Source organism: Clupea harengus, chromosome 21 (assembly GCF_900700415.2).
Source record: "Clupea harengus chromosome 21, Ch_v2.0.2, whole genome shotgun sequence".
NCBI lineage: Eukaryota > Metazoa > Chordata > Actinopteri > Clupeiformes > Clupeidae > Clupea > Clupea harengus.
In genome coordinates, this window is record NC_045172.1 from 16,882,664 (window position 1) to 16,898,928 (window position 16,265).

Genomic DNA, 16,265 nt, shown 5'->3' on the forward strand with positions numbered 1-16,265 from the left:
CCATTTCTCTATTCTTTTTTTTTTCTTCAAAGGAAGGGGAAATGCTCGGGGAAATGCCCAAACCTCCTTGGCATGCTCTGAAAACCCATTTTTGTGAAGGATGTGGCCGACACTTGAGGCATCCGCTTGCCTCCGCTCTCACCCCAGATGCCTGCGCAGCTGATAGGCTCACTTTTGTTCTTCTCGTTCTTGGCTTGGGGCGCAGACGACGCCGCTCCTCTCCCAGGATCCTCTCCTTTCCCACAACCCCGGGCAGGGCAGCGTGGCTCCTCTCTCCCCACTTGGCTGCCATCCATTCCCATGCACCCGATGGATCACACACACACACACACACACACACACACACACACACACACACACACACACAGGACACTGAGAGGCTCTTCACTGAAGCACATCTCTTCATCTCTGGACACATAACTCTTCCACAGCGGGAAGAATGCCTAAAGACCAACTCATCCCTCACCCAGTCTCACCAGAGACCATGTTAAGCAGGAATCTGATGGGTATAGTACAAGGATAGAGAGGTTGGTACAGCTATAAAGCCACACACACACACACACACACAAACACACACTGCTCTTAAAAATGGATATGACACAGTTTGGGATCACTGATATAATTAATTAGGCTTCGTAACATGTCATAGCATGTTCGTACTTGAGACGTGCGTTGTAGTATTTGTTACATAAGTACACTGTTATAAGGATACTACATATATTTGGGAACAGACTCTGAGGCTTGGAGACTCCCTGCTCCCTGCTGAAAGTGTAAGATGACTGGATTTAAAATAGAAAATGGACGTGAAACATAGCCCTCTCGAAAGTCAAAGTGGCTTAAAAGTTACTGAAATGTGGCATTTTCTGTACATTTGAACCTACAATACAACTTTATCTACTTTGTTGAAAAGTAAAGAGCAACCCTTAAGAAAAAATACAATCCAACTGTCCCCTTAACTAACTAACCACTAGAATTAGAAAATACTACATTTAAAAAGTCTAAATTTGAAGAACCTATCAATAGAAAACAATACTAGTATTATATTATTAATATTATTATATTATTACTATATATTATTATTAGTGCTGTCAAACGATTAAAATATTTAATCGCGATTAATCGCATTTATGTCATAGTTAACTCAAAATTAATCGCGATTAATCGCAAATTTTTATCTATTCTAAATGTCCCTTCATTTATTCATTTTTTCCATCATTTTATTTTTATTTTAATGCCCTTATCAACATGGAAAAGTGGATTGGCTTGTTTTATTTTATTGAAAACCAACATTGCCAAACAGGGCGGTACAAAATAAAATTAGAAAGTGCACATTTCAGGTAAACAAGGACTGAGCCTATAGTGCAGTTAAACCATGGCTTAATATTTAATTTGTTTCAAGTTTTCTGGGAACATAGCAGTCAGGCCTCTTATTTCAGAAACAATTAACCGTAACAGTTAGGTTACCAATAAAAGGTAAGCCTACTACTTCTTTGCTTTCAGCCAGCTGCCTGTTGACATTTTCAGACAACAGTGAAGCTCGCTTCTTTTGCACAACAAAACTTTTAAAAGTAAACTTTCCATTCAGAAGCTTTTTATCATCCATTTCGCCGTATCGCGCTCACCATTCACTCAAACTGTAACGTTAGCCTACTACACAGTTTGCGAGGCCAAAAAGAGCGTTAATCTTAAAAAAAAAAAAAAAAAAGAATATATTTTTTTTAAATCGCGTTAATCTCGCGATAAAAAAATTAACGGCGTTAAAATGCGTTTGCGTTAACGCCGTTAATAACGCGTTAAACTGACAGCACTAATTATTATATATGAATACCTAGCTACTATTGGGTACAAAAATCTTATAATACAACGGGAATAATGGTTGAGTCGGACACAAAGATGGCGGCAGGCTTCACGGAAATGATGTCTTTGGTACCCATGAATACTGTATCAATTTGCTGTTTGAGCAATTTTCAAGTAATCATCACTCAGAATTAAGGTCAGATGTCACACCGATCAAGATTCTATTGTGGATGATGTCACACTGATCAAGATTCTATTGTGGATGATACACCTGAGCACCAGCACACCTCCGGTCCCCTGCCTCTCCCCACTCTTATTCTTAACCCTTACTTTTTACAGGTGCTGGCTGGCAGTCCCACTTGTGATGTGGTGGAGATTAATTGATCAGCCAGGCAGATGAGTCCAGATTAATCCCTATAGACAGTGCAGTGCAGTGCAGTGCAGCGCAGTGCAGCGCAGGGCAGGGCAGAGCCCCCCCCATACTGACAGTCTGTGACAGTGTTATGAAATGTGTCTCTCGGAGTTTGACCCGCGAACAACCAGGGCTGGAGCTCAGAGATAAAGCCTTGGCTCTCATGCTTGAGAGAGTCAAAGCTGTTTTTGTCCTCGACTTCACTATTTGTCTATTTCTCTCTCCATCTGTGTTTCTGTTTGTGTGCGCAAGTGACAGTGAGTGAGAGAGAGAGGGATGGAAGTGTGTTGCCCTCCTGTTACCTTGTCTCTTTCTTTTCTTGAACTCCATTTCCACCTCTCTGTTCTTCCGAGTGCACACTCCACCGAGCTTCTCCTGATGAATAGAAAGGCCTTGTCACCCCACTGCAAAGCCACATCAGAAAAGCTCACCATTAACCACACAGTCTTACGCCAAAGCCTCCTATCTGACTGCATGTAGAGCTGCCTGCACATATATTTTAGCTATGGTAGTGCACGTCTTCTATATAGACCTACATGCCAAAATGTGGATTTAGCATTTTAATCTATGGCTCGTCAAACACAGTATTGCCTTCCTGAAGGCTTTTCCTAGGCGCTGCCCATGGCAGTCTGGTCATTGTAATCAAAAGCATTCGATCAGTCCCTCAGAGGTTTCCGTAGTTACGCCGATCCACAACAATAGCCTGAGAATGGAAATCTATAGTGGGCGTGGTGGTCCATCGTGGGTGTCCGAAATGCCAAGCCGAATTTCACGATCACGCCTCCCATATTTGTTTGCAGCGTGCCACGGTCCAGCAGACCTGTCCAGAGCATTACGTGGACAGACAGCTCACCCAAATGGTGCTATGCAATCAGGTAGTACAATGAGAAGAGAAAGCCAGAAGAGGTAAAGGGTTTTTCAGTGGACCTGCTTCAAATTCTTTTAGTGAGAATGACCCCCCTGCTTGAGTATGCTGGCCCCCCTAAGTGCAACCTTTTTCTCAGAAGAAGAAATCAGAGAGCCATATGGTCGACCTGCTGATAGCTGATGAAAACAGTCTGTGTGTGCCTTTTTCCCCCTGAAAATAAAGGAACACTCACATAATCACACACACACACATAACGACATCCCAACTGGATCAATGACTCTCAGAAAGGGCATGGTTTGCCAGTAATTACCTTATTTAGGTGCAAGTTAATAACCGACGTGTTAGCTCATAAATACGTAGCAGCTCTGGAGTGTTAAAGAACCATAATGTATAAATAGGCTGTATGCGTGCTGCAACATCTGGATACTGAGGGCTTGATGCCGTTTTAACACGCACATTCCTTTCTGCTAGCGATGATATTCTTCACATGATTTCGCTTGTTCCTCAAAGGTAAACCTAGAAAAACAAGCCTTTTGTTCCAGTATCCACTTGAGAGTGTTTTTGTCTGAACAATTCAATCTTTTTCTGAACTATTATCTCTCTGCTCTCATTGATTTGTTATAATTTAACATTGCTCAGCACAAAGAGTTATGGGCATCTATAGTTAAAAATAAATAATTTTTTTTTCTGCATTTACTTGTCCTTGTGGTGATCACATAAATGTTCTTCTTCAATGTCTTTGTTGTTTTCTCTATCTGTGGTGAAGGTCGAGGCATGTGACGCAGGGGGTAAGCATCACTCATGGACATTATCGGTCAATTTCACACTCTCCCGATCGTTTCTGGGCCTTTTTCCATAAGTAAGGTCTCATATAGGCAATACCATTCAGTCAATAGCTGGTAATTTAGTAGCACAGAACCACAACTACACTGACTGACATAAGGAGCCCTGCAGCTCTAAAATGTTATAGTGAACTTTGCCATTACATAACTGCATCGTTTACACAGGAGAAGCATGTTATTGCAATATTAGACCTATTCATTGGTTCCTCTCCATCTCTGTAAACTGTTACACAACATTACAATCCAGCCCTATATATAGAGGGGTTGTTGTACATTCACTGTAGAATTGTAGCTTTACTTTTTTTTTTACGGTCTCTTGGGTTTGAGTGACACTGTCTTAAGAGCATCTCACACGTACATACACACATACTAACAATATATACAATATATAACAATATATACAAGAATATATACAATGCAATATAGACTAACCATATGATGAAGAGGGAACAGCCCCCTGTGCTTCTCAATGAGTATACATATACACACACACACACACACACACACACACACACACACACAAACAAAAACAAAAACAAACACATGCACGTGCACGTACACACACACACAAACATACACATAAACAGATGGTCTGACCAACTGAAGGAGCGAATGTTCATGTGTTTGACACCTTCTCCCAGCTCTAAGCTCTGAGGGAGAGGGGGTTGGAGGTGGTGGAGGAGGAGGAGGAGGATCGGAGCGACAAACAGTCTCTTCCATACGCTGCAGAAAACCCACGCCAGTGCAAGAGTGAGCGAACGGGCGACTGAGTGAGTGAGTGAGAGAGAGAGAGAGAGAGAGAGAGAGAGCGAGCGAGAGAGAGAGAGAGAGAGAGAGCGAACGGATGTACGAGTGCACACCCGGAGCCACAGACTTGCAATTCTCCACACTTTGACCAGCTGCTTTGCGAGCAACACGTCAGTCCTCCACTCACAGGGATTCAGAGCGGAGAGAGAGAGAGAGAGAGAGAGAGAGAGAGAGAGAGAGAGAGGGGGAAGTTCACAGTGGGCTGATTTCCCTCCGTGTCCGATTCTGGCTGTCTGTACAGAGAGACCTGTGAGAGAGACTAAGAGAGAGATCAGTCAATGTAAGGGTGACCACTTCTTCCTGGTAGGTATGGATATAAACGTGACACCCATTGAAACTTTTTGGGAATTGTTCATAATACTGTTTGCCGTGGTTGTTTTTATTGAGGGTGTTGCTTTGCCTCTGGAGTGACTGTCAGCGCTGCCTGAGCTGTGTGTGTGTGTGTGTGTGTGTGTGTGTGTGTGTGTGTGTGTGTGTGTGTGAACCCTAAGGTTTAGAGTCTGGTCTGTACTGTACTGTCCTGTTTGTAGTGATGAGTAAGAAGAAAACTCATGATACACACTTTTTTTTATTCTTCTGAGAGGCTCATATCTGATGAAACTCATTTTGAAGATTCTATTATGACTATTTTGAGTGCCTGTGTGTGTGTGTGTGTGTGTGTGTCTGTGTCTGTGTGTGTGTGTGTGTGTACGTGTGTGTGTACGTGTGTGTGCGTGCGTGTGTGCGTGTGTGTGTGTGCCACGTATGAAAAGCTTATTGTGTGGGCATTTTCTGTGGGGAACAGGGCAGAGCTTTGTTATTAGACTGATAAAAGTGAGCCCGGGAATCAGCTGGTCTTCTCCACCTTCCGCCGAGTGCATCAAATAGCCAATCAGCACAACAACGCACAGGGATATGAACATGACCTAAAAAGGACTTCATGCCTAAGACAGCGCCAGATAGTGTGAACACAGAGCTTTTCACTTTGAGTCTTTATCGCACTGGACCGCGAATGAAAAGTCAAAATTCGTTGACCCTCAGAGTGGGGTTCAAGTCTGTGCGGCGGGATTTAAGCCTGTTGAAAGTTAGAGACTTTAAAGGTAGTGGGAGCTTTTTTTCCTTGAGAAAAGGAGGATCTGTTGGCAGTTATTGTGAAGATGGCAAGTAGCCTGTGTTTTGATATGCTTTTTGAAGTGTTTTAGACAGATCCATGCCTCGTGACTCTTAATCTCTCTGGTAAATGCTAATTTCAACAATTCTGCTAGTCAAAAGGCAGTCAAAAGTAAAACCTCCGCATCTATATGTAATATCTATTCAAAAAGTAAACAACTAACTGATTTGAACAATGGCAATGGACACACTTATTTGAATATCCCAGAGCAATATGCCTTGAATCACATACATATACTTTGAAGAAAGTGATTTGAAATGCATTGTTCAGATAAAGCACATTAATCAGTGACTAATGCCATTCCTATAGACTAATATCATTCTTGTAGACTAATGCCATTCCTATAGACTAATGTAATTCCTGTATTATCTGAATGTGCTATGTGAACGCGGCCATGTGGTTGTGTGTTGCCTTCACTTTTGAGAGGGCTGTGAGTGTAGGGCATGAGGGAGGGGAAGCAGGCTGGAGCTGGGATGTGTGGCTGTCCTGTTAGGAAGTGTGAGGTTAAAAACAGTGGCAGGCTTTTAACTGTGTGAGCTTGTCTCCCAGGACCCGTTCGACACACAAGCGCTTGGCCTGACCTCAGTCCACTCCGGCGTGTCTCCGCAGAGAGACACACACGCACGCACGCACGCACGCACGCACGCACGCACGCACGCACGCACGCACGCACGCACGCACGCACGCACGCACGCACGCACACACACACACACACACACCGGTCGGCGCTTTGCCTGACCTCAGTCCACTCCGGCGTGTCTCTGCAGAGATGTGCTCAGGATGGGCACTGTGGTGCCAGCAAATGGGCTCGCTCTCATCCATATACACCATATGCGTTTTCCTCTCTCTGTTACACGCACACATGCACACATGCACACACACACACACACACACACACACGCGCACACACACACACACTTCAACTCACGCTCTTGCACACACACATCCTGATGTACGCACGGGTTTTCAGACACACTGTAGACGCACACACCTATCCTCAGCTAGTCCATCCTTCTCTTCGCAAACACACACACACACACACACGTGCGCGTGCACACGCACACGCACACACAGACACACACACACACACACAGACACACACACACGTACACCCCAATGCTTCTGCTCAACTCTGAAAGCCCTTCACATCCTCCTGTCATTTCACCTCTGCTGCTCATTTGATCATTTTGGTGAAAAATGCAAAGGGCAATCGCAGACTTGATGCGCTTCATGTGCGCCATGTCATTCAGAAGATTCCCCCTGCAGACAGGCAAAACAGCACATCCTCTCAAAGCCTCACCCGCCGTGCTCCTAGAGCTTTAGGATGGGATTTAAGGGATGTGTGAGTCGTGTGATCCGATAGGGGTCTTCAATCCACTCAACAACATTAGGCTCCCAAAGTCAGCTTAAGAGGTCCGTAAAAAATCATATCTCATTACCTGTCCACGCCAAAGCAACAGGCTTCGGGCTGACGGGCACTGACTTACCCTCCCATGCCAATGTTTGTCCAGCAAACATGCTCACACGCCTGGCCCTGCACTCCACGCATCCAGGCTGATGGATCGTTAACAATTGAAAGTGATAGAGTATTGGAAATCAATGCAGTGCTTGAAACCGCTCTAGTCCGGCAGGGCCATGGGCAGAGAGAGAGAAAGAGAAAGAGAGAGAGAGAGAGAGAGAGAGAGATGCGGTTCAGCTGCAGCGGTCAGAATCGGATCGCGGGGCCCGTGTGATACTCTTTGCTCGCACTTGATTGGCACCGCCGCTGATTATAAACCCCCTAACGAACACGAGGCTCCGCCCCGGCGAAGGGGATTAGGTTGCGAGGTGAGCGGCTGCAGAAGCGATTCTCTTAAACGGAGGGGCTGTCGGATGTTGAGTTCAGGGGAGCCTGTTTGCACCTGCACGCAGTCATGGCAGCGTTCTCTGACATGCCCCAGGTCGAGCGAGAGAAAGGGAGCACTCTGCTGCCAGGTAAACAAATCTTCAAGTCAAACTTTACTTTTCTGCATCTCGGAGGCTGTAAGAGTGTGTCTGACATGGGTCATGAGTGTGTGTGTGTGTGTGTGTATGTGTGTGAGAGAGAGTTGTGCGTTTGTGTATGAAAGGAGAGAGGAAGAGGCAATCACAGAAAGTGTGATTGTGAAATAAGTTGCACAACGAGCTCTTTGTTAACATATATAGAGAATGATTAGGTGTTTTCAGTCTGTCATGTTACCATTGATCAAATTGTTTACTTTTGAAGTGGGTCATACAATGTGGTTCGGATTTCCTGTTGAAATGTAATCAGCTGAGATTGTGATGGCCACCTGTAATGCAGGAGATGCTGTTTGTGCTTGGGAATTCTGTTTTCAGTAAATTGTACATGCTATTTCTTTTTTCTTTTCTTTACCAGTTATTTTACTATTTGACACCATGTCATAACATAAAGTAAAAAAACACATACAGTACATTTTGTTTATATAATGCTTTCACGGAGTTTAAAAACTATGTATCTCACGATATATTTTGTCCGCCTTGAAGTTCATTTTATATCACTGAAGAATGCATACAGGCTGAATTTTAGAAATGGAGAGGGTTTTAGCTTGGTAAAACAAATGCAGTATTGGGTATTTAGCCTTATTTTCTCAATCTCAATCCCTGGGCATGAACTGCCAGAGTAGACATAACATATTAGTGTTAGTGTTTTCAGTTTTCAGAGTGTGATATGCTCACTGATTGTATTCACTGATAAAACCATTACTTTACACACAAGAAAAATTGATTTTACCTAGGGGCATGACCCCTTTGCACAGTCTCTCTCGGAAGAGAGAGACAATGAGAATGAAAGGGTACATTTTACTGTGCTCTTAAAAGAGTACATTTTACTGGGTTCTTAAAAGAGTACATTTTACTGTGCTCTTAAGATTCAGACTAGACAAGTGGGAAGAATGAAGGATTATTTTCTTAATCAGGAGTCAGAAATCTGACTGTGGATATACATACAAAATTGTTGCCCGCACAAAAAGCAAAGAAATAGTAAGATATTTTACTTAAGGACTTTCATTTGGGCTGCACACAGCACTTAGAGTACAATTTCTGTGCAACAATATTTTTAAGATCGATTCACACACATCCACTAGCAAGTGAACATGTGAAATGAATTGTGTGGGATATGGTATTAGTCAGTGGGTTTACCACCAGCTTCTTTTTGTGAATTTATTCACAAGACCCTCAGAATTATGCACAGTGTACATCTTTCTCTAACAGCACAATATATTGAGTAATCCACAGAAAATCCAAATAATGTATAAATTCAACGTGTTTTGTAAATGAACCTAGTATAGGCAGCATATGTGTGTGATGCAACAATCCAAAATAAACACACAAGTAATGTCCCCCTTTTGGCATAAGTTACTTCATGCTTAATTAGATAAGAATAGTTCAAATGATACCCCTGTACATATCATGTAGGCTACACAAACTGCATGACTATTTTCACTTCTTTGCGTGCATAAGGGCTTCACTAAAGAACCATGTCAATGTATGTGTCAATAGACATTTAGGAGTAAAGGAAATATAGTGTAAAAGGTTTATGGCTGTTTTATGCAGCATATTTAAAGCTGCTGCAGATCTCCTGTATGGACTTCTGTGTATTTGGATACACATACATATACACACACACACAAATTTGTCGAGCAATGGTACTGTCTATGCTTAACTGGTATGACTGAAGCCACGTAAACGTATGGCAATAACATCTTTTTTTTTAGGCATCATAGTTAATCTATTTGTATTGTTACATATAATGTGAAATGAAAAACGGTGGCATTTTAAACATTCCCAAATATATATATATATATATATACACACAAAATGTAAGATATATATTTACATGCTAAAGTCTGTGTTTATATTTTAAATATTTGTGTGTTGTCCTTCAGAAACTCAACGTTCATTTTTGCTAACTTGTAACTGTGGTGGCTGCACAGTAGAGATAACCATGACATAACTTATCATATAGGTATTTTTTTCCGCATGATTGGTTGTCAAACCCCATATGCTAGGATGAACACGGTTACATAACTATAATTCACAATGTACCATGGTTGCGCTGGATATCCAGAAAAATGTGGAAGTTGTATAAATGTTCTTTCCGCCAGTAATCCCAGTGGATCCTAAGGCAGACAGAACAAGAGCATCCTCTTCATTTCTGATGTAGGGCAATGATAAAAGCCATGAATGGCCTCCCATTAAACGAGGAAGGCCAGACAAGCATTGCGTGACTCCACCTCGATTTGATCAAATTAACATAAGGAAATAAATCCTCTTATGATTGGCACCTAAACGGAGAGTCGGCTATGTTGGGCGATTGTGACCTTTTAATCACTGTGCCTTTAGCTTAATCACTTTCCTCAATCATTACAGTTATTGTCTTTGTCGCCCAATTAACATTGCTGCAATTAGGAACTCTCATTCTGAATAACTGTGTCTGCCTTGTAGGAGGTGTTGTTGTTCAGTTTGAAGATTCAAAGCCCTTCAGTGCAGCCTAACGCCGAAGGGCTGTCATGAAACATTTGTATGGCCTTGTACTGTAAGTGCTACTGTAAATACCTTTCTAAGCCCTTTAATATTACACAGCCATAAACACTGTAGTAAGGCCTTATAAATGTTTAGGTAAAGTGTTCATAGCGATAGCTTCTTCGTGTTGTTGAATGGTGAGCGTGTGCTTAGCACAATGCCATATGCAGCCTATGTGTGCATCTCTATTCATGGCTTTACCATAGCGGAACCACTGTTATTGACAATAGCTTCTGTACACAAAACGATCCAATGGTTTTCTTCTCATGCACCACTAGTCCAGTACTCTGGGGATGCGCCGCTTGTGATTGGCTGAACTGCGTTCGATAATGGCCTGAGTCAGTTGGCTGCACAGCTGTTTCAAGGGTCGCAGCAAAGATGTCTTCTCCGTCAGGCTGAGAGGACCACGCTCCCGTCGCATCCGGATTGATCTTCCTTGGAGGAGATCGTACGCGAGATGTGACACGATGAGAGTGTGAGGTCAGCGGCGAGCTTAAGCGACGCCTCGGGTCTTTTCTGGTGCACTCGTTAGCTTGCCACAAGCTCCCTGGTGTCTAACCATCGCCTTTCAATCTGGCAGCTTGTGCCCCGTGCTGTCTTTAGAGTAGCGATGCATCAAGCTGAGATTTTAACATCTTGTGCTGAGAATGAATATGCTGTTCTTTCAAACACTGCATGGGACAATTTCTCAGTCGACTCATCAAATATATTTTGCAAATACATTTTCCTGGACTCCAGGAAGAATAGCTGGACCCCAGGAAGAATGGTCTCCACTACGGTGTAGACTAATGGGGATCCTTAATAAACATAAACATAAACATATATCAGACATTTGAGGGATGAGGGATAAAAGCAATTCTAATCCCCCATATGGTATTTACGTATGCATGTGTTTCTTATGAGGAATGGTGAGTCTAAAAATAATAAAAGTAGAGTGTTCATATCTGCATGTCATCAGATGACAATTACAAGTACATTGTCAAATAATAGATAGATTAAGCAATTCATAGTGGTATCAAAGGGGATTATTAAATGCATCTGTAGGCACAGAGTGTGTATTGCAGAAAACACACAACTGTGCCTCTTACGTAAACAGTTGAAGCGACTGCTAAAGACACTCAGGGTCTGTTGGCCACCTGGAGTTAGCCGACACCTGAGACACTCACTCTTGTAGAAACGAGGGTGCTGGTCGAGAGATTGGATTTGGATTAGTGCAAAGGCTGAGTCCTTGACCCGTGTAAGATTGTGTTCTGCCTACTGTCCATTATTTCTCGTACAAATCGTACGTCCCACTGATTAATATTACACAAACATAACACAATTTTATCAACATATCTGTAGCAATAACGCCATCAATAACAGTGAATTATGTCTTCTTGTCAATCTCCTCAATGTTGTTAGTGACAATATGTACGCAGTCTAAGATACCTTCTTATCCACGCTATTTTTTTTGCTTCAAGGGACTCATGCTGCTTATTGTATCTCTTTCACTTCCTGTCTCTCCCCCTCACTTGTTCTCTCCCTCCTCTTCATTCATTCTTTCACTTCTTTTATTCATTTTAATACCTCACTCCATCGTCCCTGCAGTGTAACCATATTCCCCATTCCATGACTTTTCCAGCTCCTTCACACTCTGTGTCTATCCCTTTATACTCTGACAGCTTTCTCAACAAAACAGTGGGATTGTGCAAAGGGATTTGAACAAATGTACCAAAGCACAAACAATCATAACACGTAAATACACGCATTTCACAGATTGTATTTGTGTAATATTCCTGTGAAGTAACAGGCAGTGCTCTTGGGCAGGCAGCTTTAGTGGGTCTGATGGTCTTTAAGTTATGTTATTGCTTCTGCCCGTGTCACTGGGTTAGGATCAGAGAGCTTGGCACACCATTGGCGGACTAACCCCCCTCCTCCGGCAAAGTACAATATCCGTAACACCCATACAAAAATAGCTGGCTTTTTGGGAACAAACATCAGGTGAAAGAGAAGAAAAGAAGAAAGGATAAAAAGAAAGGATGCATGAAGTATCCACCCCCCCCCCCCCATCTCCTCCCACCACCTCAATCCCAACCCTGACCCTTGTGACCTGGCATAGAGACACACGAAAGAGTGCCGCCATGTTGTATGAATGTTCTCTTTTGGAAATAAAAAGAGTTTCACGGTCGGGGAGAACAATGCGTGGCTGAATTGGAATATATACCGGAGATTGCGGACAATCAAAATCTCAGTGTCATCCTTGTTCTTGAATTCCTGCATAACATTTCGCTATTCATAAGTACAATCAAGCAAAAGTGAGAGAGGAGACCTTTACAGAGGCACCAGATGGAGTGATGGGGAGAATACAGGACTGTGTCATGGCAGACTGTGGGAGTCAGGTTCCCAGATGCAGATTATGAAGAAATGAAAGTGTACAGACAAACAAGGTCATATAAAGAGAAAAGTGTCTCACTGCTCTGTAACTCTGGAATCATTTCATGAAGACTAATGAATCATTTGCACTGAGAGTTTGTATAAACAACTGTCCCTAGAGCTTGAGTGTTAAATAGAGTGTGATTTAATTTAGCTTAGCACTATTTTCTAATTGTTCAGTTTTGACTAGCCTTTGAAAAGAGACATAAAGAAATGTACTATATTCACTCAGACTCATTTTTGGTCGGAAATGTAGCATTCGAGTGTACATATATTGTATGTACACACGCACAAGCACACACACACACACACACACATTGTCTTTCTCACACACACATACACAAGCATGCACACACACACACACACACACACACTCTCTCTCTCTCTTTCTCTCTCTCTCTCTCTCTCTCACACACACACACACCACACCCAAATAGCTTGTTTCCTGGAACCTCAACAATTACAATGTTTGACAAAGGTCCAAGTGGCAGTCATGGACTACCTGTTGTAAGACAATGAGTGAAAATGAGACCCATGCAATTATAACACTGCTTCAGGTGATGGATCTCATTATCCATCGGTTGATTCAGCGATTGTCATCCATTCAATCATCTGACAAAAGGGCTGCTGGGCTGCTGGTGGTCGGCAGCCTTACATAAGCAAGAGGCTGGGCGAGAGAGAAGGATAGAGAATGAGAGAGGAAGAGAAGGAGGGAGTGACAGTGAGAGGTAGAAACATGGAGAGTCAGTTGCAATATGCTTGTGTTTTTCATGTGTGTGTGTGAGACAGACAGAAGAAGACAGAGAGAGAAAAAAACCTTCTTCTAATGTGTGTGTTAGATTGAGTGGAACCAGATGTGACCACCCTCATCCTTCTTGTTTCTCAGGTGTGGACACAATGGACCGAGGCTTCTTCCGGAAGGTGGATGTCCCGGACCATTGGCACTACATCGTGGCATTCTTTGTGGTGGTAATCGGTGCTTTGGGCGTCGTGGGTAATGCTCTGGTTATCTATGCCTTCTTCAGGTAGGCCACCACACTATAAGAATGATTTGGTTACCTCCTTAAAACATATCAAATATCTAATTTTACAGGTATGAGGCTTGTTGCATGCATTATAAAGGATGGTATAAAGCACTTAACGTGTTTTAGAAACGATGTGTTATGGATTCATCACTCATTGGAAATATGAAATATAAAACATATGTAATTTCTTGTGTAATTCTGTATTACGTTATTGTGTTGTATATTGCATCACTAACATGGTCAGCAGCAGTGTTCTCTACTGGGGAAAAAACTCAAGGCCTCATTACAACATTTCTACCCAGTTTCATGAGAGGAAACGGACCATCAAACAAATCATATCACTTCTTCCCGTTCGTGCAGGCCGTCTTGCTCAAAATTAGGACTTCCCCTGGGACCACTGGGGTCACTTTGTCCCCACAGATGATTAGCGTCATGTTCTGACAAGAGCGTGTGCCTTTTCCTCCATGTTCTCTCTGATTTCCCCGTAAACGCCCCTGCCTCAGAGGCAGAGTGAAACCATGCGGAAATTAATGCCTGTTTTAAATGCTGATGAGCATTTCATCATTTATAAATGTAACATCGGAGCGAGACGGCGAGGGGCTCTGCGGTTTGAACGTTATCCCTCTTGACATGGTACTCAGCGCTTGCTGCTGACGGACTTATTTTAGACTCTGGGCTTAGGAGACCGCCTTGGGAGTCGGTTCTCTCCGTTTGCGCGGCGGGCTCCTGTTCTTCCAGTTCTTGGAACTGACAAAAGCGGCTGCTTCTTTGAGCGCTCAAGTGTACCTGCCCGACTGTGCTCCTGCTCGGTCGCCAATGCCTGAGAGCCTTGGGCATTTGTGTCCCGGAGATAGGTGCTGTGCGTGAGTGTGTGACTCAAGCGTGTCTGACAAGGACCTAAAAGCATGCCGATTGGTCCCCTCCGGAGGCCAAGCTGACATGCTTTCTGCATTTGTTGCTCTTAGTATTACACCGTCACTCAGTCCTCCCGGCTCCCCTGTCAATCTCTCCAAGATCACGTCTTTTTTTTTAAGACAAAATGTCCTTTACAGTCGTCCACTTTCGGGGGATGGGGGATGGGGGATGGGGGAGGCATCTGAAAGGGTGAAGTGTTCCTCCGTGTCTCAGCTTGATGGCTGCTGTTTTGTTCCATCCAAACGGCTGATGCTGTTGCTGCTGGTTCTCAAAGTCTCTCAGTTGTACATACCCTGCTCTTATAAAACTCACAAGGGCCACTGGCCAAACCCATGTGATGTACCAAACACTGACGAGAGTGCGCTGAGAGTTTGCAGGCACATTTCTCTTTACAAGGGGATGTTTTCACAGCAGACTTCCAGGAACAGTGAAAACAATCTGGAGGGCAGCTGCAAGAGGTGATTGAGGAGCTAAGCACTTTAGCACTATCTGTGTCTGGTAGCGTCCAAAGGGCATTTGAAAACCTGTCTTGTGACCTTTTGTTGTATTATTATGCATTGGTGAGGACAGGAGAGTTTTATGATGATGCTACATAGCATGAACATAATGGGGAATATGGCATGTTCAGATCATTTTCTGTGCGCATGTGGATGTTTGGGAATACATGATCTCATTTCCTGGGGCTGTAACAGCATAAAAAAACTGCATCTAAATCTACATCAACTTAGTATCAATGCATCAATGCATTGCTGTGATATGCTGTGATTGCTGTCCTATTTGCTGTTGAGCGGCACTTTAGGAAAATTCAAAATGGCTGAAAACCCAACATGCTCGACCATAAAACCGTCAAACTTATTTGTGTTGGACATGCCCTAATGAATCGGTGGTGTAGCATTCTAGGTCAGATGATTCAAAAGATGATAAGACTGTAGGGGACCCCAGTGGACCCCAAAACTCATGAAGGGATGCTTTGTAGCACTCCGTAGAAGTGGTCCAAATTTCTCCAAACACTTCCTGTAGCATTGGGAACATTATATCACAGCAGATGCCAGTGCTTTCACTGCTTGGTACCGACTTATTGATCGATCGATAATTTCAAGGCAGCGTTATTGCCTGATTAGGGATCCAGTCTGCACAACTCAAATGAAGCCTGGCATCTTCATATTTCCCTCGGCTTAATACGAACGTGAATGCTTGCTCAGACAAGTTATTAACGGTAACAGCTTATGAAATCACAGTGCATGTAGGGAAACCGGCGCACATTAAGACTGTGGGCTGCTGAGCAGATTTCACAATACACCACTTTTGTCACCTAGTCACAGAGACAATGAATGAAATGACCTTGAAGTCCCTGAATAGAAGTATGCAACACAGTGTGTACAGTGTGGTGTCTGTAGTTCAATGGCCCCTTATAAGTTATAAATTAAAAGGCTGTGCGTTGGTACGTTTCTCACTGCTGTGCAGATCTGTAGCACTG

The 16,265-nt window shown here is 43.2% G+C and overlaps 1 protein-coding gene across 3 annotated transcripts in view; it reads left to right on the forward strand.

The window, feature by feature from the left end:
- Positions 1 to 4,665: 4,665 nt before the first annotated feature.
- The window catches only part of opn4xa (opsin 4xa), a 24,740-nt gene continuing 13,140 nt past the window's right edge, over positions 4,666 to 16,265 (forward strand). For 2 of the 3 annotated variants that reach the window (XM_031558859.1, XM_031558860.1), the window contains exons 1-2: positions 7,733 to 7,850; positions 13,735 to 13,873. In XM_031558859.1, coding sequence (XP_031414719.1) covers positions 7,790 to 7,850; positions 13,735 to 13,873 — 200 coding nt within the window. In that variant the 5' untranslated portion in view covers positions 7,733 to 7,789. Of the gene's footprint in view, positions 5,030 to 7,732; positions 7,851 to 13,734; positions 13,874 to 16,265 lie in introns of those variants that run through there. The other variant, XM_012840557.2, reaches the window with a different exon arrangement.